This window comes from Oenanthe melanoleuca, chromosome 2 (assembly GCF_029582105.1).
Source record: "Oenanthe melanoleuca isolate GR-GAL-2019-014 chromosome 2, OMel1.0, whole genome shotgun sequence".
NCBI classification, from domain to species: domain Eukaryota; kingdom Metazoa; phylum Chordata; class Aves; order Passeriformes; family Muscicapidae; genus Oenanthe; species Oenanthe melanoleuca.
In genome coordinates this window covers 46,261,398-46,284,889 of record NC_079335.1, presented here as the reverse complement: position 1 = coordinate 46,284,889, position 23,492 = coordinate 46,261,398, and the positions used below count along the sequence as shown (strand labels likewise).

Genomic DNA, 23,492 nt, shown 5'->3' with positions numbered 1-23,492 from the left:
GGCAGGAAATATGTGTATCCTTGTAATGGATACTTATCTGGGATGAGGTCGAGATTGGGATCGAATAGTCAGGAAACAAAACACAAATATTCTGGTATTCTTCACATAAATACTCTAGTACAAGGGCTAAACAGGAACCAGGAGAAAAAAACAGCAACTCAGCCAGTTAGAGGTTTCAAACTTATTGGTTACAGGAGATTCCCAAATTCAGGTTCCCTTATAAAAGGAGAAAACTTCAGGCATCCCCATTATTCTGGGAACCAGACACAGGCTCAGGTGCCATAAAACATTCCACACACTACGTACATTGCCATTTACATGTAACAAGCTCCTATCAAGGACAACACAGCACTCAACTTCAGGATCCAAAGAGATTCATTCAATTCCAGATCTCCAGAGTTTGCCCCTTACCAGGTTGAATCACTGGTAACTAAAAAAACAATGGCATCATGGAAATGCTGGGTAACAGACTAAGATCCATGAAGCAGAAATATCCCAATGTATGGAAGAAGTTGTTGTGCATTAGGGACAGGTTCAGTACACAAAATCACCTTTGCACAGGAAAAAGGTAGGCACAGGAAAAAATGTGCTGTGATGCATTCACTTTTTCTAAATCTGCTTAGTGATTCTCAAGTGGAGGGAGGCACAATTAGTACTGGCTTTAAAGGGTTCCCAAGGAACTTGGATAGAGAGACCACTGCACAACTTGTGACATGAATGATTTCTCCCTTTCTCCCTATCACTTTATAGTCAGATAAGAAAAAAATTCCAAAAAAGAAAGTAAAATTTGTCTCATAAATTTTCTAAGAAAATGTGGAGGTGGGGGGAGAGGGAATGGGATTTATTTTAGAATAAGAGATTAATTTAGTTTACAGATAACAAAATAAAAAATAAAGACTATAACACTTCTTGCTGTAGACCCTAAGAACAGGCAAGATAACTATTGAGCTGTTAGATGTTTTTCTTGAGCATATAAATGAGAAAACTCTGATAAGTCTGATATGTGGCTTGAAGACAGGAGATGGCATCCTAAGGGTTCCTGGTCTTTGGCAAAGCACAAATTTGGATCCTGGGAGATAGAGGAATGTGGAACTCTGCATTCTTTGCTGCCTTGCCTTCTCCAGGCTGTGGTTATACCACAGCCCCTGGAGTGTCCAGCCTCAATCAGTTCAAACCAGACATCACTGGCAAGATAAATGTGTCGTTCTTGACCAAACTATCCTGGATCTCTTTCATCCCTGACTTTACAATCACTTCAGAGAAAGATTTTCAGGCTGTAGAAGCTGGCTGCAGATTTTGAATATCTAGCATTTCTGAGTTGTTCAGGAACATGTTGTTTATATAGCCAAGAACACAGATGAGGACATTTTCAAAATTTAGATTCTGATTTAATCTTTCTATCTGGAATGGAAAGATATGGTGGGGATTTGGTCCTGACATGACCATGATTTGTTAATATTACAACTCTACTTGTACATTCCATATAAAACTATGTTTTCTCTGAAACTTTTAAACTGCTAAGAAATTAAATGTCATAGTTCTCACTGTGAAGTGAACACAGAATACTTTACAAAAGTTTTTTTTAGTTTGTGTACACAGAGCCAATCCTTGTAACTTCACTCCCCCAAACTGCCAAAACCTCTGTCCTTACAGAAAAGCATATTTTTTTCCAAAGAGAGTGTTTTGAAACAGCTCATCAAGTTCACTCACTGTTCAAAATAAATCATTCTATTTACCATCAGGTCATCTTCTCAAAACATCAGGAAAAAGATTCTGATATACGTAACCTTTGTTTTCATTCTACTGTTGGAATTGAAGTAATATCAAGCTTTTTATAGACATAATATTTGTTTTGTCCCTCTTCTGCATGGTTTAACCAGCTGCTAAGATAATCATCAAAAATCACCAGGGAAATGGATCATTGTTAGTGCCACTGAAAACAGCTACATCAAGATAATCCAGTACTACCACAAAGATAAAAATTACAGCAGGCAAACATAAATAAGAATACTTTTTTTTTTCTTGAGGAAGAGCAACTGAAATAATTTCCCATATTTCAGAGTTACATCTCTTTTGTAGTTATGTTTTCTTCAGAGTAAGCATATGTTACATGTGCATACAAAATGTTATGCCAGGAATGGAAATATGTCAAAAAACCCCAAAAATCTTCAGAATAGAAAAAAAACAACAACCAATATTTTAATGCTATCGTCTGTATTCATTAATTCATATGAACTTTCCAAGCTTTTACTGCCATTTGTCTTTGTTCACATACATTTTTCATCTCAGGTGGTTTACAAATCATTTCCTTCTCGCTCTCCTCTGCTTTTCTTCATCCAAGTTTAAGACAATGAAACATTGCCAGATGGGTAAATTCTCTGCACCTTAGCAAGAATACATTCAATCACAGACATGCAGCAGCTACAGAACCAGATGGACAGATGAAGGCATTGACTGGAACAGCCAAATAGATGGAAGAACACTGAGGGACTGGGATCTCTGCTGCCCAAACCCCGACTGAAGTGGTCCAGCATGTACTGACAAGTCTTTTTGAAATAACCCAGACTTGGGAGATTTTTATAGAGCAGGTGCTGACTGTGAGGTTTCAAACTGCAGAAAGTCAGCAATGAGCAAGGAGAGGCACCAATGACCACCTGTAAGCTCACTGATTGTACAAGGCTGGTACTGTCACTGGAAATCTGCCATTAGTTGGCAGCAAAAATCCCTGCTAAAGATGACAAACACGGTACATATCCTCCCTCACAAGAAAGAGAGGATGGAACTAGAACTAATGTCAAGTCTGACTGGGTTACTGGCAACTAGGACAGGGAAAAAAACAAATACAAAGTGTGTAGAAAAAAGCCCTATTTTTTTTCTAAGGTCATCAAACAAAATAAAGCACCGTTAACAGCTGCAGATGCTGTGCACAGGAGATGTCCTCCATTGTAAGCAGAATTAAATGTCTGAATGAATCCTGCATGCAGAAACAGACCAAAATCAAAGTAGCTATTTAATTTAGGTCAACTTTGGGGATGATCTACCACAGAAATAAAAACTTCCCTGGAAGCTTTCAATTATATTGCCTATTGCAATAACAAAAGTTTCAGTGAAATCATTAGAAGGTCAAAGGCTCTTTGCAAACCATTTTTACAATGCCAAGGTCAATCTCTGATTAAAAAAGATACAGCAAATTCAGGCAAAATTCCTCTGACCAGCTCTCCTTTAAAGTCTCCTCTCCCTAGATAATAATTTAGTTGTATCGATCAACACAGTGAAACAAAGTCTGAGACTTTTCAACTTTGTTCTGAGGGTCTGTTGTTACCAATCAAAAGGCAAGACAAAATTTGCTGCTTAATGTAAGGGCTTCAGGTGATAATGCAGCCCCTGAAGAAGCATTACTAATAAATCCACTGACAATCAGCCACACAACTTTTTCCAAGGAAAGATAATGAAGCTTTAACCTTGAACCACTAAACTAATGGCTCTTCCCAAAAGAAACAGCAATGCTGTGATCCTGCCTGAAAAGCTGAGGAGCTCAAACAAGGGAAAGAAATAATTCAAAGTGAAATAGATTGGAGAAAAGGGGAAAGCAAAACAGGCTTTGCTCTCAATTCTCCCCATTAGCTTAACACTAACTCAGCACATCTGCTGTTACCCTCACCTGACCGAAGGGCAGACAAGCCCTGAGGGATTTCATCCCCTGGCAGACTTCACTGGAGACTGTCAGTCTGTGAAACCACAGACAACACAAGGAGTTTGTGCATTACAGCATACTTAGGTGCACATTGCTCCTAGGAGGGCTCTGCTCAGCTCTTCTGAAGGAAGAAAACCCTTTAACCCTTCTGAAATACAAGCTGCTCCTTAAAGGACAACCTGGTGATGCTGGCACCATGGCAACAGCGGCACCATGGCAACGGTGACAGTCAGTGACTTCATGATCCACACAGCTTTGATCCAGCCACACAGAAGTTTCTTCTGCTGCTATGAATTTCTTTGAGAATGTTTATTTCATATTTGCCTAAATGCCTGCACTCATCTCCATTTTCTCTAAAGCTTCTTTTTTCTCAAAGGAGGTATTGGTGGCTCTCTTCTGCCCTTTTTTTTTTTTTTTTCTATTTTATCTTTCTTCTTCTTCTTTTTTTTTTTTTTTTTTTTTTTTTTCAAGCATTATAACAGCAATGGTAAATTCCAGGGATTAAGAACACAATTAATTCACTGTATTGTGACACAAAAGCAGCAAGGGTTTCAACATGCCTTAGCAGTAAAATGCATAATGATAATGATAAAACTTAGTTCTAGTGTAAATGAGTCTGGTTTTCATAGCAGTAGATACTGACAAAGCTTAAAATCACCTACATGTTACATTTAAAATGTAGAACATACTAAAATCAGATGGAGAGGGTAGATCAAATGACACACAATCAGCAACTTGCCCTCAAAAATATTTTCACAACAAAAGCAGAACGAATGCTTGCCTCTAGAAAAATCATCAGATATTTTAGGATGGTTTCTCTTTTTTACATTACAAATACCAAAACCAATAATCTCTGTACTGCAGATGAGTATTTATATATATTAGCTTTTTGACTGGTATGAGAAAGTAGATTTCTTAATTAGCCCTAGTATGTGTTTAGAGGGAAGATAATTCTCTGCTGTGTGGCTAGGTACAGATATGCACTTGCAGTATTTAAAGAATTAGGTATGCATCCTCTACTTTCTATAACATTTATGAAGATTTTTTTCAGTGCTGTTTTCTGTAAGTTCTTTTTGCTTCCAGGATTTGATAACCAATAAAACCATGATGCTGATCCTGCACATGAAAGGTGGGACCAACAGGTGGTTGCATCCTTAAACCTCCCTTTAAGTCATTGAGCATCCTGTCTTACCACATTAATATATGATTAATGTACAATCCTTTCAGATTAAGATGCTACAGTAGCTGGTTTTTTACCCTGAGCATCATGTGAATATCAAAAGAACTGCTGAACCACTGTCTAACTTCGTCATCGTTTAATTCCATATAAGACAAAAGTGGCCAAGCTGTTGTGCTTACACAACATCTCATCAGCAGTTTGGCTGCAGGAGAAAATGAAGCATTAAGGTTGGATTTCTTGCCTTTGAATCACTTCTAGAGGATCCTCTGCCTTCACCTCTTTGAGGTATGTGACACCTGTCTCACGGATCTCAGCCATTCCAAGACTTTAGGTATAGCTCTCAGAGAGCCATTTTGACTCTTGGCCTTTAATTTCTTGTCTCTCCACTCTTGGTCTCTTTTTTAAACTTTACAACAGCCACCACAAAGATATGATGATTATTTTATGTTGCAGAAACATTTTACAGTGTTAAAGTACAGTAAGGAAAAAAGGATATGTGCATTATGGAGTGTAATTAAGAGAATCTATGTAAGAAAATTCTCCTCTTATGAGAAACAGGATATCATGGTCATATTTACAATGATCAAAGAGGAACAAGGCAAGACAAGATTCTTCCTTTTCAGCAAGACCTACATCTACCAATGTACAAACATGTATATCTATATGCATTTATATATAACATGTAATATATATATATATATACACACCACAGAAATACATAAACATACATGACTGATGAGATAGGACTGAACTATTGAAAGCACATTAGAACTTATTCTGCTTTCCTCAAAAAAAATGAGATATTTAAAGAAAATCAAAACTCTTTGCTCCTTGGAAAATACCACATTGGGTTGAAAATTATGGCAGTGATTTCTTTCTGAACAACAAGTAGCCACTTCACACTACCTTCACTCAGACCTAAAGGTCAGACTTTCTGATCAAAGACAAAGCCAAAAGAAGAATCATTTGCCATCTACTGTTGGAAATTATGGCCAAAACTTCCATTACCCCTTCTAAAACTAAAAGCTGGAGCAGTGATACCAATCTTCAGCCTATAAAGTGGCTATAGTACAGAACCCAACTTTTACAGGATCCCTGCTCATATTTTAAACATTTCTCTTAAATGTGCCCATCTGTAATCCAGATACTGTTGTTACTTCCAGAGTTCCAGTTCTAAGGACACAAAGGGAACAGCCTGCACAATTCTTGTAACCACTGTCCCTAGGCCTGCTTTGCTGATATGGAAACATAATCAATCATGATTCAAACAGGTGTGTGCACATGCACCAGACTAACAGCATCTGTTCAGATCAGTTTTGCAAACAAAGAGGCACAATCCAGGCAGCTGAGGCTTTGTCAAGTAAGGACAACAAAAGTAATTTAATGGGGGACACAAGAAGGCTCCTTTATACCAAATAAATTTGATTTTCTTTGAATTTCCAAAGAAGCATTTTGCCCATTCTCACTATTTCACCAAACTTAAGACCCAACATCCCCTGTTTCCTGTAGATGCTTCATGCATTATGATGCTTAACTGTACTTTTCCTGTATCTTTTCAGCCTGTCAAGGAATCTCTTTTGCTTATATACTGCCTCATTACTGCAAAGGCCTTAAATGGCTCCTGACATTTAGCTTCTAGCCTGAAACCTCTAAGTTCAGAAGCTGACAAGGCAATGTGATTCATCATCTTGTTCATATTTAATGAATTATTAAATATTTGTGTAATGGAATAAGCATTTCAAAGCAACAACAACAACAACTGCAAAACATTCTATCTGCTAGGATCACAGACAAAAACTGGATTGGACTATGATAAAGTTTAATCAAGTACTGGATGATGGCAGAAAATTTGGGAGAATGTATTATTCTCCTCTAATGCAGCAAGTCTGGCATCAATGTGCACATCAGAGAAAAACAGATATTTGTATCTTGACCTTGGTTGATACAAAATGTACATCTCAGGGCGTGCAGCTTATTAATATTTCCCTTTCTGTCCTAGAAAATTTTCCATATAACATCTACTATTTCTGAAACTGTTCAGTTCCTAGAACCTTTTAAGCTGCTCCAAGCCTGTAAAAATTATATACCTCTCTTTACTTTTACTCAGTCTCAGTATTATCTTCTGTTTGAGACACTGAATTTTACTTATCAGTAATATGGTACACTGTGTAAAAAAATTACTTTTTCTATCTGTTTTGAGAGGTATTGATTTTCAGTTTTGGGCAGCACTCAGCTGTACTAACCCTCTGCTGCTGCAAAATACCACAATAAAATACACTTCATTTTATGTTAAACTCAGCAAGAGCTAGCCTTCTGGCACTCCAAGTTATTCTTCATCTCATGAGATCATGAAGATAACTCAGATGAAACAACCATGATTTTCATTGTCACACTTAAGTGGTGAGTTTAACAGCCAAACTGACAGTTTGCTATGTATATCTGGCAAGAAAGGAGCTGGCTCCTTGGGAAGGAATGAGCTCAGCATCTGCCTGTGCTTATCTTCTTCCCAAGTGCCGGATGTCCACGAGTGGGCATCAGTCAGGAATGGTTTATTATAACTGCCTTGCAGGAGAGGATGCACTTCCAAGCTCTTCACAGGTGAACCATGACCTCCACAACAGCAGCACAGCAGAGGCTCAGCTGGCATCCAGGAGAAAAGAAAAAGCTGGTTCCAGCAGATAGAGGTGGGTAGATAACACCTTCACAAAACAGACCAGGAGCCTGAGAGCAGTGAGTGCCCTCTGAGCAACCTGGGAATCCAGCTACAAACTTTTACACCTTGGCCTCAGGGTGAACACCCCCCCAGCTGTGCACTCTGAAGCCACTGCCATAAGTGGCCCAAAGACCCAGGTGGGGACTAGCCCAAGACTGATCACATCTGGAGCCCTTTGCTGTTGAGTGGGATGCTGCACACATCCTCAAGGATTGCTCTTCCCATGCTGGATTGTCTAAGGTCTAATGCTGAACACTGCAGACTGAGGCTGTTGTCAGTACAAGATCTGTGTCTTTCTTGAGTGCATCTTCAAACCCCTCCTTGCCCCCAGTGTGACTGCTGTAAGAGAACAGACCTTGTCATGCTGCTTTTCTTATGTATGGAAAGCCCAAATGTTGCTGAAAGGGCTCCAGGGGGCTGTGAGAACCAACGAGGATGCCCAGTTTACGGGGAATATTTGAGTGAAAAGAAATGCAATGCAATTTTCTCTTGTTAAAATCCATAGACACACCTGAAGTGCCTATGCTTCTTGTTAACATTATGAGATGTATAACATTTTTCTGTCATGACTAATTCAGAACTCTGTGGAGGATATCAGCAGTATCAAAATAGCATAGGAAACTTTGGAATGCATAATCAAGGTTTTTTAAAAAAATCTGTTAGCAAAAATAGCAAGTTTCCATCAGCCTTTCTCCCAGATGACACTTAGAGTTTTGGTATTTCTATGCATGTATAAAGTCCATTTCCTATTGTATTTCCCATCTCACAGCTCCTTTGGGAAAACCTAATTCATAAACAAACAATTCCCAGAGAAGATAACTAAACCCTCCTACTGACCCCTTTCCATACTACCCAACAATAATAACAGAGGCACAGTCTCTGCATTGCCATTCTTTGGTGTGTTTCTGCTGTTTTAGTAATGATGTAATGGAAAGAAAGTGACATGCTATTATTACTATTATTATGCTAAGGACTGCAAGGAAGAATTGGTTTTCAAGGTTTTATTTTTCCATTTAAAAATGACAGCCTTTCCAGGGCTTTCTAACCACTAAATGCTACAAAAGGTCAAAATATTCCTTCAGAAACTTTAAAAAATGAGATACTTGAAAAAATGTTTTTTAAAAAACATTTATACAGCTGATCAGTTTTGAGCAATGCCTTTTATGAGCAATGTCACAAGGTTACACACTGTGGGCCTCAGCAGTCTCTGTGTGTCCCATGCATGGGACAAAAGTGACTATAGCTGACTACACTCTCAGCCCCCCATTTCCTCCAAAAAGAGTTGGGGAAGCCTCTGCAAGGCTGACCCATTCCCCTCTGTCCCCTTAGAGCAGCCATCCACAGCAACATGCATGGACAGAAACCTAAACTCTGCCCTCTTCCTCTCTCTGCTTGCTGTGTATAGGTCAAGAGCAGCCCACAGTCATCTCCTGAGGTTGTCTGAAGCCAGAACATAATTCATTTAGTCTGCTTTCCCTAGAGCTCTATGGCTGTTTGCTGACTTTTGTTCAAAGTCAAAATCTGATCTTTAAACAGGTGTACAGAGTTGGACAGAGAAATGAATGCACTTGAGGTTTGGCAAAGAGTTGGTATGAGCTGGGGAGGAGGAGAAAGACACAGAGACCTGTTTGAGAGAGCAGCAGCTGAAGTTTCTGAAGGAAGCCACCTGAAGTGTGACACCCAGTGCCTATCACTGAGGTCAGTGAGACAGCCTGGAGACATTTCACCCATGAAGGTATTTAAAAATCAACAGGGCACATTCTGAAAAGAACAGAGAACCAGCAAAGCAGAAGAATGTGGCTATATCTTTCTTGATTTTGGAAACCCAGCCTTAGCTAGCTATGGAATCTTCTACATTGGTTTGTTACAGAGTGCACAGCTCTCCCATGTAATTTTGGCATTTACATCAGTGCATTAGCAACGGAAATGACTTCCAAAACAGTTCTCATTCTTTTGACTTCTCTTTGTCACAATAATGATTCATCTCCCAGCCCCAGCTCTCCATATGCTAGCAGCTCCAGGAGACTAAATAAAAACATGGAAGACTACGAATCTATTATGCAGAGGAACAAATAAACCTGCATTCTCTGCAACTCAAAATTCTGTTAGATTCGAAAAAATTTACTTTTGAATTGTCATTCTGTACTGTACATATAGAGATGGTTTGTCAAGGCTAGGAACTAAAAAGTATCTTCCAAAAACACACTCCAAGCTCATGGTTCTGCCTTTACATTTATATCATTTACATTAAAGAATACACCAGTACCAAATATACACTTCAAATGAATATCATAATAAATGAAAGGAAACAAATTATTTCAGAGCATCTCTTAGGGCTCAAAGTTAATGTCTGCTGAGACTGTTTATTATATTAAGCACAGCTGAAAATTGTGCTGCAGTACCACCCCCAAGTCACAACACATAACTTTGTGTGACCATGACATGCCCAAAAAGCTGGCTTTTTCAGTGGATACACAATTTCAGCCATTTACACCACTCTCACAATATTAAAATTTTCCATTACCTGGTGATTCAAAATCTCCAACAAGTCTCAGCTGTTCTTACAAGACAGCTTCCTTAAATTGCAACAGTGCCCCAGGGAGCCTGTGTCACTTAGCTTAGTGGCCATGCAGCACACAATGAAGTTGTTATGGAGACTGATGTCTCCCCAGCAATTATATGGTGCAATTAGTGTTGGCTGCTACAACATAACTATGAAGCTGTCTCCATGGAAACTACTCAAAACCCGGTATTTTTAAGGTTTCAGCAGAAAGGTTTTACAGACCCTTACAATGCAGTGAAGTTCACATTGACTGTCTTCTCTGCTTGAAGCTCAGCTGAGAAACACATTTTTCTCTTCCAAGGTACTTGCATAGTCCCCATGGTGACTCACAGGAGTCAACTATTTGTAGCAAGAATAAATGTACATATTTCATACAGAGAGGACCAATCACAAAGCAATAAGGATTTTTACCATTTTTAAGTGTCTTCATCCATATATATGTGCACATCTACATGCATAACAGTGCACAAGGTATATAGATGGAGCAAGTGCAATTCTACTTTCATGAACCCATTCTTGAAATCCTTGAAAACTTCAAGGTCACAGAACCTCCCTCTCTCAGATTAGAGATGCACTTCTAACCACTTTGGTGCCACAAAGAGCTCCTGCCAGTAGAGTCCAGATGGGTCCAGGACAGAAATCTCCCTCTCTCTCCCAGGGCTTTGACTTGCAGCTGCAAGCCAAAGTTTTTCCAGGTTGGGTGAGCAGAGATCTTGAGACAGTCTTGCGTGAAGTGCAGGATCTTTGCCGAATGAAAACGCATTGTGTTTATGGAACTTCAGTGGGAGTTTATGACATTTTTGCCTAAAGCTTTATGAGGTATAAGCCAAGAAAGCAATGGGATTTTCAGCCAAGAATCTCACTGTCACTTTTGCCTGAGCCAGCAGCATGCAAAGACACTACTTCAGTCTACAATATAACCAAGTGGCAAGTTCCAGAAAACCAAACACATTCTTTTTCTAGTTATGATATACATATCAAAATTTTAAACAGACTTTTTAATTCCAGAATCTTGTTCCATTAAGAGAGACATAATGGATGAATAGAGAAGAACAAGGGAGAGACATTTACTTCAGAAGGTACCCATGGCAAGACTCCTTTTTAAATTTCCTGCAAGCAAATAGCTTCCAGCAGAATATTTTCTAGCACTTGCATGCTAAACAGCAGTGAGAGAGGAATTAAGAGGTATACAAATTGAAGCACATGTTTTGGCAGAGTCTTTAAGTTTGCAACAATGTGAAAAGCATGAGCTTGTTTTATTTCTCTTGGTAGGTTTGCCCCTGGAATTACAGCAGATGAAATTCTCATGTGAAATGCTATTTGTGAAGAGAGGTGCAGTGAGCATAACCTGGCTAAGAGCCCCAGAAGACCTGCAGCTGTGGCCTCTCCATTTTATGAGAAGCAGAAAAAAAGAGAATTTCTGCTTTAATAAAAACATCAGTACTTTCCCATCCATTAAGATGGATATCATCAATTATTTTTGCACTGGCATGAAGAGAGATCTAGTCTACCCATTCCCTTCAAGACACCATGGGGAGCAAAGAAACGAAAACACAGACACAAAATATAAAATCCAAGCCTACAGGAGTCATTCTGAATAGCAGGAGGGATTCTAAACAGACCCTATATATTTGAGGGGAAGACTAAACCTTCTGGGGTGTAAGTACACTTGGTACACAGAACCCACAGATAAGAGATGCTTTCAGACACTTCTGCAAAACTGCTTTCGCAATGTCTGGCAGCCAGCATTAAACACAGGATGACCTGGGGCATACACATCTAAGGTTAACAAACAAGGAACCAAAGCAGCTGTCAGAGGATGCTTTTATGTATTAGGGAGCCTCCAACACTGCTTAGATAAATTATAGATTACATAATAGTGCCTGGGATGTTTATACAGAAAATAGTTGCATACTCTTGATCTGATTATTCTATATTTCCTTCCAACCCATGCATTGGAAAATCAGCGTAAACCTCAATGCAACTTAATTTCAGTTATTCAATTTCCTTTCTTCAGGTAAGGGAGGAAGAAAAAGAATTCAAAATCCACTGACCTTCCCTTTTTTTCTTCATGTTTCTAACAAGCTGCTTCAATTGGTTCCCACTGGAAACAAGCTGAATTCCCTACTACAAGTTTATTAGGATAACACTAAATATGATATGGGAATATAAATTCATAAGTAACCAGTATCTTGCTGAAGTTTTCCATTCTATTAATGATCTAAATTATTTCTGCTACTTAACTTTTAGAGACCCTAACAGCCTTCATCACCAGATATAGATTGGCAACCTTAATCAAAACAAACTCACTGACAGCACTGTTAGAGCTCATTAGCATTCTCACCAGATGCTTCTGTCTGGATTTATGAGCATCTCCAGTTTTTTCTTTCCAGTACAAGACCCATGATACTAGCACAGCTTTCAAATTAAAAGAAGAAATCTCAGTACAGCTTCAAATCCTTGCTCTTCTGGGGATTAAATCTGTGCAAGGCTATGACAAAGCATTTCATATTTTTGGACCTCTTAGAAACTTCTTCTTTTAAATACAGATCACTGATTTTTTTTTTTAATTTCTCAGGAATTTATACAGATAGGACTAACACATACACTACTTGCTTTCACAGAAAAAGTGCAGAGAGCATTTGTCACTATAATTATCACACAGGACTTTATACACAGATGAAACCTGTGCTTATCTGTCTCTCTACAAAGCAATGCTCTGACATGAAAGCTGTCAGAAATCATTACAGGGAAGAATTTAAAAATCTCATGCATTGATTAAGTTGCCACAGCCAAAGTAAAGATCATAACAAGTTACAACCCAGCTCCAGTTTTTTAAGTGAATGAAAAATTAGAGGGCAGGGAGGCCAAATATGTGAGCTTCACAAGGAATGTGTCCTTGGACGTGCAAAGCAGAGCCGATCAGATCTCACAGTTAATTTATTGGAAATGAAGCTGTGACAACGATCTCAGCCCCAGCTCATCAGTCACATATAGGTACAAAGCATCCAAATGGAAAACAGATTTTCCGATTCCCTGCACCTCCCCAGAGGCCTGTGCTGCTGTCTGAGGACTACAGCATTCTCCTTTCTTGGCTCATTTGCAAGATAAACATATTCTGGCCTCAAACGCTGCTCCTTTCCAACTGCTGGTGAAAACTCCAGTCAGTCTGAGAGATTAAGAGGATGATCTAGGGCACTACTCAATCCAAGAAAAATGCTCATGTGGGAGCGCAAAGCTGTTGTTGTGACCAGAGGCGTTTTTTTTTTTTTTTTTCCACTGGATCCCATTCTGCAAGTCCAGATACAAATACTTTCTATCTTTATTCTTTATCCACATTAACTTCCTTCCTTTTTTTTTTTTTTTTTTTTTTTTTTGTTAAGGGAGCCAGACACTTAGATTTAAACAGATTTTTACAGTGCTAGTTAAACACTGCTTTTCTGCACTTACAATGATTTAAGATGTGACTGACACAGCCCTCATACCTGGGCAATGCTGAGCTGGATCAGTACATAGTTTTAACATTTTCAAACACCTGCAGGAAGCAGCATTAATGATCAGACAGATGGAACTAAAATCTTAACTACACAGTACATCAGTCTATAATTCCTTGTAGATACAAGGTAAGACAAGCTCCAATTCAGCTCTTGTTTTCTGCTTGTCTGTGTCTGTCTCTGCTTTGATTCCTGTTCTAAAACTGATGTACAGTGCTTCTAAACTTTTCAAGCATTCACTGACTTCTAACCCCAAGTCAGCTGCATATCAGCACTTAGAGCAGCAGTTCCTCCATGCTCCTCATGCATCCTTAGATAGGTGAGGTGGAACTTTAAAACAAGTCACAAAGCAAGCTTTAAAACACAAGTGGAAGACATTAGAAACACTACTAGTGTTGATAAAATTACCAGTGCTACAGAAAGATCTCATGTCTTCATTATTATTGCCCTCTTCAAACTCAAGATAAGATACATAATTTGAGCGCTGGGTTAGAAGCTACAACAGGAAAAGGACTAATTACTCTCTTACAAAACCCTTCCAAGCAAGATAATTAAACCATGTGCATTAAAAAACACACACTTTTAAGGCTAAAGAACAGATTAATTCTGCCAGTGACACAGTGACAAGTTTTTAGTTGCTATGAAGGCACAAAATATCATTGACAGCAGTGGCTAGAACAAAGTTTGTGTCACTTAGGTCTAGAGGTGGCCAAATCCCCACAAATCTAGAAACCCTTGAACTCTGGGAAAACTTTGATCCAGTCCAGACTTTATGGCTCTGATCCACTTCAGCTGGGACAGGCCCAAATCTGCTTAAAATATATTTCACAACACATCTTTGCCTGCATTTTTTTCCAGTAGGTCATAAATACCACATGTAAAACCATTTACCCTCATTCACAACACCCACTAACAGAGCCAGCTATTCCAATCTCCAACTCATAGTGTTAAACAAAACCAAAACAACAAAAACAACAACAACCAAAAAAAATACTCAAGAGCAAGTTTTAGATCAGTTGACTTTGCTACCAAGGAGCAATAAGAAAGCTAAGGTACTAAAATCTGCACAGTCAGAATGTTTGGAAGAAACTCAAACTAGTGAGAAACACCATGTGACTTGTACAGTGAGGAACAGCTTGCAAAGCACAAACCAATTCATATCACTCCACTCCTGTTATCCCAATAAAACAGACTGATTTGACTACAGTTTCAAAAGAAGCATACTATGTAAATCTACGGTTTGGGGGATTTACAGTGTAACAGCTTCATTCACTGTGGTAGGAAAGGTGAGATCACAAACCACATCAGAAGGTTGTGGTCTAGCTGAAAGTGATGAAACAAAGTAAAATCTAACCAGGGAAAAGGAGCCTGACAAGCTCTTTTTACTGCTTTCACTATGGATAGTTGAAAAACTGAGTTGTTAATAGCTTAAATCAAGTACAGCCAGAACCTAGATCAACAGATCATAGGATAATTCCAGAAGGAATGGACCTCAGGAGGTCAGACTGAGTTGCTTAAGGCTTTATCCAGTTGGGTCGTGTAAACCTTCAAAGAAGGAAACAGCACAGCCTTCCTGGGCAACCTCTGCCCTTGCCTGACTTGTCCTTGGGGTGAAAAAATTTTCCCTTGTACCTAATATGAACCTCTCTGTTTACTTTACACACCCCTACACAGCACTGTGAATAGCCTGGATCTGTCTTCTGGGTGATTTCTCCATAGCTACTGGGTGGCTGCTGTTTCTTAAGTGCCCCCAAAGGTGTCCCTCTTCCAGGCTGAACAAGCCTGGTGGTCCAGCAGCCACTCCCCAAAATTCAAGTGATCCAGTCCCCTGACCTTCCTGGCAACCTTCTGCCAAACTCACTCCAGTTTATCAATATCTTCCCTGTACTGAGGTGCCTAAAACAAGGCTCCTTATTCCAGATGTTGACTAAGAAATTCTGAGGAGAGGGTCATGATCACTTCCACTACTTTACTGTCTATCCTATTATAAATACAGCCCAGGATACTTTGGGGTTTTTTAACTGCTAGGGCACAGTGCTGCTTCATGTCCTGCTTGCTGCCTACTAAATTCTCAGGGTTTTTTTCCACAGAGTTGCTTCCCAGTTGTGCAGTCCTCAGGCTCTATTATTGCCACTGACCTTTCCTCCCCATGTGCAGGGCTTCACAGCTGCCCTTGATGAATTTTCTGAGATTTCTGTTGGCCCATTCCTCCAGCCTGTCCAGATCCCTCTGGAAGACAGCCCTATCCTTCCAGTCTGGTGTCCCTTGGAAATATGAGTGCACTCTCTTACTTCTCATTCTTCAGTGAAGATAATAAATAGGAAAGGACCCAGGACAGATCCCTGTGCCACTCCACTTGTCACAAGACTCCAGTTAGAGTAGGAATCATTAACCTCTACCTTCTGAACCTGATTCTCCAACCATTTTTTTACCCATCTAGGTGTGTGCCTATCCAGATTGTAGCACTCTAATTTCTATATAATAACATTGTGGGACATACCATCAAAAATCGTGGCAATGTCAAGGCAAATTACATCCTCAGCATTCTCCTGCAACAAAAATAGTGAGAGTTCTGGTATTGAACTTCAGGGAATTAGTTGTAACTCTTGGCTCAGGAAACACACTGTAAACAATGGCTGGTGCACACACTCACAGAAGGAGTATTCTCCTTAGAAAAATATAGGTTTGTATTACTGGGATTCAGTACTCCAAATCCTTAGCTGCAATAATCATCCCAGTTCTATTAAACTCAGTTTATACACAGTATTTCATCTCAGATAATGATCCTAGGATATTACACACCTGATATTTGTTGCCTTAGCTCTGTGTGCAGGTTGCACAGACAGGACCAAGAAAACATCAAGGAGGAATAGCAAGAGAAACTATAGAGATGGAGAAATTCCTCAGTTCTCCTGGGAGATGCACAGATCCACTGTGTTCCTGTGAGGGTCTTTCTCTTACCTTTGCAAGGAAACTCCAGGCTGCATATTGCCCTGAGGTTGTGCTGCTTTTTAGCTTCACTGTGTGCAACATCAGAAAGAATCCCAACAGTCCACTGCAAGGGATGGGAAAAGCTTGTTAATGAAAATTTCTTAATTTCAACTAAACAACCTCTTACAGGCACCTTGGATTTCCTAATGAAGAACCGCAGTGTTAAGCCCATTTGTAAAAAGAAAGCTGGTGGACAAGAAGCTTACATTATGTCCAGTACATCTAGGGTTTTGTTCAGTCAGTGACTAAAATCTGAATAAAGTAAGTCAGCCACTCTTATGGCTGGTCTGTAATGCACTTGTGTAATCAGAAAAGTAGAGATTATTGAAAACATGAGGTGAAATATTAATTTCAGGCATTGAAATGGCTCTGAATAACAGCAATGCTAATTTCAGCAGGAACCACACATATTTGGCAACTAACTCACTTCAACCTCCACAGAGCCTTGAACTGAAAAAATAACCACTGGAAAGTTTCTGCCTGAAGCTCTCAAGCTGTTTAAACTTCATGAAGCCTAAATTCCAATTAGGAAGTCAAATACATCTTTACTGTATAACAAATAGATTCTTTACTGTATAACAAACAAATTCCCAGTAGTGCTGGGAACAGGATACTCCAAAGTTTTCTGCTGACAATTAAGATAATTTTGATTCTTAAATATTATAGGACAGCAGTCCCCAGCACTCCTCTAGCCAAGACTACCCTTAAGGAAATTCTGTTCCACATCTCACCAGACTTTATGGAGTTTATGAGGTTTGGCTCTGGATTTTGTTTCACTTGTGACATATGTACAACCCACTGATTGTGAACCAGTGGGACAGTGTAAACCAGCAGTCAGGGAACAGAAAGGGACTTTGAAACCTGTAAGGCACAAATTACTGTGAGGCATAAGAGATTACAAAGTGCTGTGGGAAGTGAAAAAAGTGAAACAGTGAATTATAACATCTAAAATATTGATACTACAATTAACACCAATTTATTTCATTAAATAAAGGGAACACTTTGCACCTCACTTCTGATGTTTCAGACATTCTGCAGAGGCAGCAGATTTAGTTTCATGAATTGCCCTTACCTTACATTGCACAGATTTTCCTCCAAATCCCACATATCTACAAGGACACTAGATTATAAAATGTAGGAGAGCAACTGAGATGTTTGTTTCTCCATCTAACCATTCCCTTCCCCTTCCTGTAGTGCACAGTGCTATCTACTACACATGCACTGAAAGTGGGAAGCTACCATGGGGGTAAAGTTCTAATGAAGGGAATGAGAAGAATATCTGGGCTAGACAGATATCCATTAGTGTCTGCAGTTAGACCTCAATTTCAAGAAAAATAGATTTCACCTATCTACAGAATGCTTAATTGCAAGTTACTTGTAGTGTGGATAGACTGCACTTGGAAAAATATAACAAAAACCTATGTGCATTGGAAATTATTTAACAATCATTCTCAATATGCCCTTTCAACAGAAAATCTAGATACAAATCAGAAAATCCCTATCAGGAAATATTTTTGCCATTAGTTAGCATGAAAATATCTTTTTTTCCCCCTCTTAAAAAGATACCTTAATTTGGTAAAAGACTGGGGGGAAAAGATGAGATTTCTTTAAAAATTAAGATATATGGGAAACATATTTATGTTGTCCTGTGAGAATTATGCCAATTTGCAGTGAACTTTTGCTACTGAAAATAATGGAATGCTTGTTAAAGCTTTTCCTTTTTATCCAAAACAGCATTCTGCCAAATAACAAGATGTACAGGAAAATAAATCCAATACATCCATGTACTGCTGAAGACTAATACCTAGTAATTGCTGCAAACAGCAAGTTTGGGCTAATCTAACTTCATTCAAGAGATGCTAAAAAAAAGCTTTACTACATTGGGTAAACATAATTTTACTGGTGACTGGGAACTCTGGTGATCAGAATGCACTCACTCAAGGAAACATATACTTTCAGCACATTTGAATCTCAGGCCACCAAATGTATATCCACAGACATGTAAAGATTTATTCTTTGCAATTCTACTGGCTTATGGCAGCAGAAACTAGTATAAGTAATACTTTATGTTCTACAAATTTTTTAACTGAGAGTATAGGCTGGAAGTCAATTGAATCTCCTATTTTGAAAACATTTGCATGGCCTGTTATAGAGAGGTTACCTGGCACAGCAGCTGCTATGAAACCTGTAGAAGTACAGGAATGGAAAATCCAAGGCACTGAAGAGATCACCTGAGGGACAAAGCAATACACTCAGTAGGTGGGAAAAAAATTACCTACTGTTACAAGCAATGGAACTGCAATTACATGAACATTACTAGTTTAACATTCTTTTGAGCCTTTACAGCTGGCTGACTTTTCATTTATGATGCTTTCCACATTTCTGGTGTGTTTAATGATTTCTCTCTGACCTTGCTCCTAGCCAACTCTTGCCTTTGGTTGCAAAAGGGAAAAAGGATACCTAAGAGTGTTCTTTGCCATTATTCAGAAGGTCCTGTTTAAGGCAACAGTTGCCAGTGGACAGACATGTATCCTACCCACTTATTCTATTACACAGCCTGTGATGGCTCCTACCAAAACAACAGGAAACACAGACATTCAGTGGCTGCTTCCCCCTCTGGCATTTGAACTCTGTGACACAGAGCATGTCGAGAGGTTTAAATAGTTCTCCTAGCTCTAAGTAGAGCTCTCGAGTACTTGCATTTCCAGGAACCTGGGCCTTGGTTGCTGTTGTGGCAATTCCAGGAGTTCCCTGGGCTTCAGCTGTGCAGATTTGCATGAAGCTTCATCTTTCACTTTTTGAAATGCAGGACTGTTTGGCTTAACATGCATGTCTATCCTGGTGGGGTTTTCCTATATACACAATCTGCACCACCAGAAAAGAGGGAATTTATCTTTCTTTAAATGCTTTAATGCTTTCTTCTTTGGTTTTTTGTTGTTTTTTTTTTTTGTTTGTTTGGTTGGTTTTTTTTGTTTTGTTTTGTTTTTTTTTGCTGAACAAATGTCAAATGAAAGCAACAAATTATCATCTTTACCCACCTAATTATGAACACACCGGAAGGTACGAATATTAGCCACCATAAAATACTAAATTTCTCCATTTCTACCACCTGATGTGCTGCTCCTTCAAATCCTGCCATGGGCCCAAGCAAAGGGACCCATGTTAAAGCAACAAAACAAAAACTCTGCATAGCACTGAGGACAATGCAGAGAAGGAAACTCAGTTCTATATGGACTGCTGGCACATTGCACTGAAGGGGACATGTTGACTTAGGGAACCCTTGTTCTTTGCCATGCATCACCTCAAAAAGTGTTCTTTGTTGTCTGTCCCATACTGCTTGTTTGCAAAGGACAACTAAGAATTGTATTGGAAAATATCATGCAACATACACTAAGTTATATACCCTTCTCTTCTCTTTCTACATGATAATGTATTATTGGTCATATTCAGGGCTAAAATCCTAAGGGTTTGGTCTCTAAAAACATGCATAGAAAGCAAAAGCAACATGGAAATCTAAAAAAGGAAGAAATCAGTTCACTTTACCTGCTGGATGGGATGCAGAGGCCAACAGCACTACACTAAAAAATAAAAAAAAAAAAAATTAAAAAAAAAAATTGATTCTACAGAATCTATGACATGGGCTGAAGACTATAAATTGACAAGTTTGTGTTTGTTTTTTTGTAGTGAAACTTATTCCAGTGAAGTAGAATAACTGAGACACAAATATCAATTAAAAGAAAACAAAAATTGATTGGAAAGGAATGCCTGGGATCACTTAATAAAATTTCTGACTTGAAGCAGGAATATCACAAATATTTGATCATGCCCTCTGGTTCTGCCTCAAAAAGGTGTGTCTCAAAAACTTACCAGCATAGAGATCCCACACCTCTCTGGGTAATTTATCCCAGGGCCAGTCTACCTTCCTAGTAAAGAAGTTTTTTCCTTCTGTCCCATTTTTAAACCATGTAAGTTGCAATGTATGGTTGTTGTTCCATCTTATGGTGAATATTGCAATTAGATGAGTTTAAAAACACCTGAAAATAAAACCAAGTACCAGCCCAAATGATTCACACTTCTCAGATACAAGTGAACAAGAAAACCTGTTCTTTATCTGAAGTATTATCACTGAAGTTTTCTGAGGTCTTACAAAGACCTTACCCTTTGGAATTTGCAGTATAGGTTGTACAGAGCCTTTTTTGATGTTACTGATTATTCTTGCAAATTTCTCTTTTTTTTTTTTTTTCTTTTTTTTTTTCCAAATTATTTATTCCAAATTGCTTCTAGGGTTAGAAGGCTACAGAAACATTTTGGGGTGCTGTGAAAAGAGATAAGCATGGACATCTGCAGAGCTACAGCTTCTTCCAGCTACCAACATACACCCATGACAAGCACTAAGGACAAGTGGGAGAAGAAGAAAATTGAGTTTGCTTCTTGATAAGCAGCAAGCACTGCACTTACAGAGGTAAAAAGGCATTCATTAATGTTATGAATGCTCAAACATTCCAGGCCAACTCCCTTTTCCAGTGTTAACACAGCTACCATTTCCAAACCTGCTCACTCACAGCTGGTCCCAGCTCTCTGCACAACCAAGCTTCCATGCTTGGTGACCTGCCCTTGGCAAGCTTTGGTGGAACCCAGCATCATTCAGAGTCACCTGCAGCAAAAGGAGCTGCAAAGAGCATGGAAATACCACGGCCAAGGAAACCCTGGGGGAAGCTTGTCACTGAAATCAGCTGTGGAACACAGTAGGCTGAAGGAGGAAAGTGTTTAGGCTTCACATTTTATAAGTCTTTGAAAGGCATCACATGGTACAGTATGTTCACATTCTCAATATTTATACATGTTTTTAAAAGATGTTATTGCCACAAAGGTATTAAACAAGGCAAAGCAGATCACTTACAATAGGTAATCTGCCCTACCCCTCCTCCCCACACATGGGTGCTCTCCCTGTAAAGGGATGCCAAGAGTAATTCACAATAAACAGTCCCCATTCCTCAGTTTCCTGGTAAAGACAGAATAGGAAGCAAAAGTCTACTGCTTTTGACACAATAACAGAGAAAACAGGAGACTGACAGGGCAAGTGAAACTGCATCATCAGCGATGAGAAATAGGGCTAAACCATGTTTCTCCACTTTCCTGTTGAATTATTGTATTTTAAACAAAAACCCACTGAGATTGGGAAATAGACAGAGAGAAACTTCCTTCTGTAACCAAGAGTAATTGATAACCCTAACAGCCACCCCAGGTTTTGCTCCAAGCAAAACAACAGGAGAAAAGAAAACCTAAATTGTGAAGTGCAGGGCAGATGGATTAGATGGCATTACAGCTGCTCTGTAGCTCTGCTCTGAATGAAGCATCAGTAAAAAAGGCATGATGATGCTGTAAAAACCAGATTAGGGATTCAGAGGTTTCTAGCAGGACAGCCTGGATATGAGGCTGCAGCAAAAACAAATTCCCTGCACCGGATTTCTCTGCTCCTCTCTTTTTCCCCCAGTACTCAATACTGAGGGCTTGGTCACTCGTGGTTTCCTTTCTGGCTCAAAAGAGGTTTTGTCAGCAAGAACAGCAATTTATGCCTGCAAAGCTGCCCTCCCCTATTGCAGAAAATCGACTGCAGCATTTTTAGTTCACAAAAGTGGCAGATTAGCAGCTCTTCCAGAAGCCAGATGTAGTTTTGCTGCATAGAGTGGAGCCTTTACCTCATACCTTTGTCAGTGCCATTTATTCACCATTTAAAATTCTCCTGTATCTGTTTTCTCCTTACTGCTAGGCCATCTAGGCATGCCTTTGTGAACAAATTTCAGACAGGGACAGATATTGGGATGTACCAAAATTTTCTTGCATATTCTTCACAAGAAGTAAAAATTCTCTACCTGCCTCAGCATAGGAGAAAGCCCAAGATGAGCTACAACCTGTTTCTAAGACATTTATGTTTCCCTTACCATGCCAGGCAAGCATTACTACCCCTCCCCTCATGCTACCCCTTACCAGCTAAGGAGGAGAAATCTGGCTCCTCCTTTGATTAAAAAGTGGGGGAACAAAAAGGAATAAAAGAAAATGTAAGATTACATGAAAAAAAAGCCACTAGGAAGTAGAACACTAAAGCAGAAATCAGAGTACAGAGAAATACAATACTGCAGTTTAAAAAAAGGGGTGGGATCAAGAGGATTGGAGGATTAGAGGCAGGATCTTGACCCTCTTCTCTTCCTCTCTGCCCCAGATGCTTAAACACAAGGGAGAGGGATGAACTGGATGGGGCTGGGCACTGAGAAGCAACATGACCCCTCCCTTCTCTGCATAGCACAGCTCTGCTTTCCCTCCTACACTTGTTCCTGGCCTGGGTCCCTTTTTAAAAGCCATTGAATAATCATGTTGGAAGTGATGAAGTGAGAAGAATGCCAGACTTTCAACATCAGCAAATATTTCTTCAGATCTGTTTGATTCTGGAAAGTTCCCATTCATGTACATTTGCTTAGGGTGCTCTTTTCTCCCAAACTGTTCCAGATTTTAAAACAAGAAACAGTGCATGGTGTGTAAGGACAGCATATGTTAGGAGACTGCTCATTTCAGTTGCACTTCTGGCAGCATCCAACAGAGCCTTCTTTTATATATATATTTATTTGTACTATAACATATTGGTAGATTCTAACATCCAGTAATTTGTGGCAGATCTTTTCATCTGCTCCATGCAGGCAGTCTCTATACTCAGTAGAGTACAACTGTGCTTTCATACTGAACTGAGAAACACTTTGAACAACCTCTATTACAATAATCTATGCATTTTTCCTATATGTTAGGAAACATTTCTTCACTAAAAGACTTTGGAATCAAGCATTGGAATAGGCTGCCCAGGGCAG

The 23,492-nt window shown here is 39.3% G+C and overlaps 1 protein-coding gene across 3 annotated transcripts in view; it reads right to left on the bottom strand.

Moving 5' to 3' along the window:
* Positions 1 to 23,492, bottom strand: part of TMEM241 (transmembrane protein 241) — a 55,635-nt gene that overhangs the window by 7,781 nt on the left and 24,362 nt on the right. For 2 of the 3 annotated variants that reach the window (XM_056485728.1, XM_056485727.1), the window contains exons 11-13: positions 20,179 to 20,213; positions 18,797 to 18,866; positions 16,606 to 16,699 (exon numbers count right to left, since the gene is read on the bottom strand). In XM_056485728.1, coding sequence (XP_056341703.1) covers positions 16,606 to 16,699; positions 18,797 to 18,866; positions 20,179 to 20,213 — 199 coding nt within the window. Of the gene's footprint in view, positions 1 to 16,144; positions 16,194 to 16,605; positions 16,700 to 18,796; positions 18,867 to 20,178; positions 20,214 to 23,492 lie in introns of all 3 variants that reach the window. The other variant, XR_008839947.1, reaches the window with a different exon arrangement.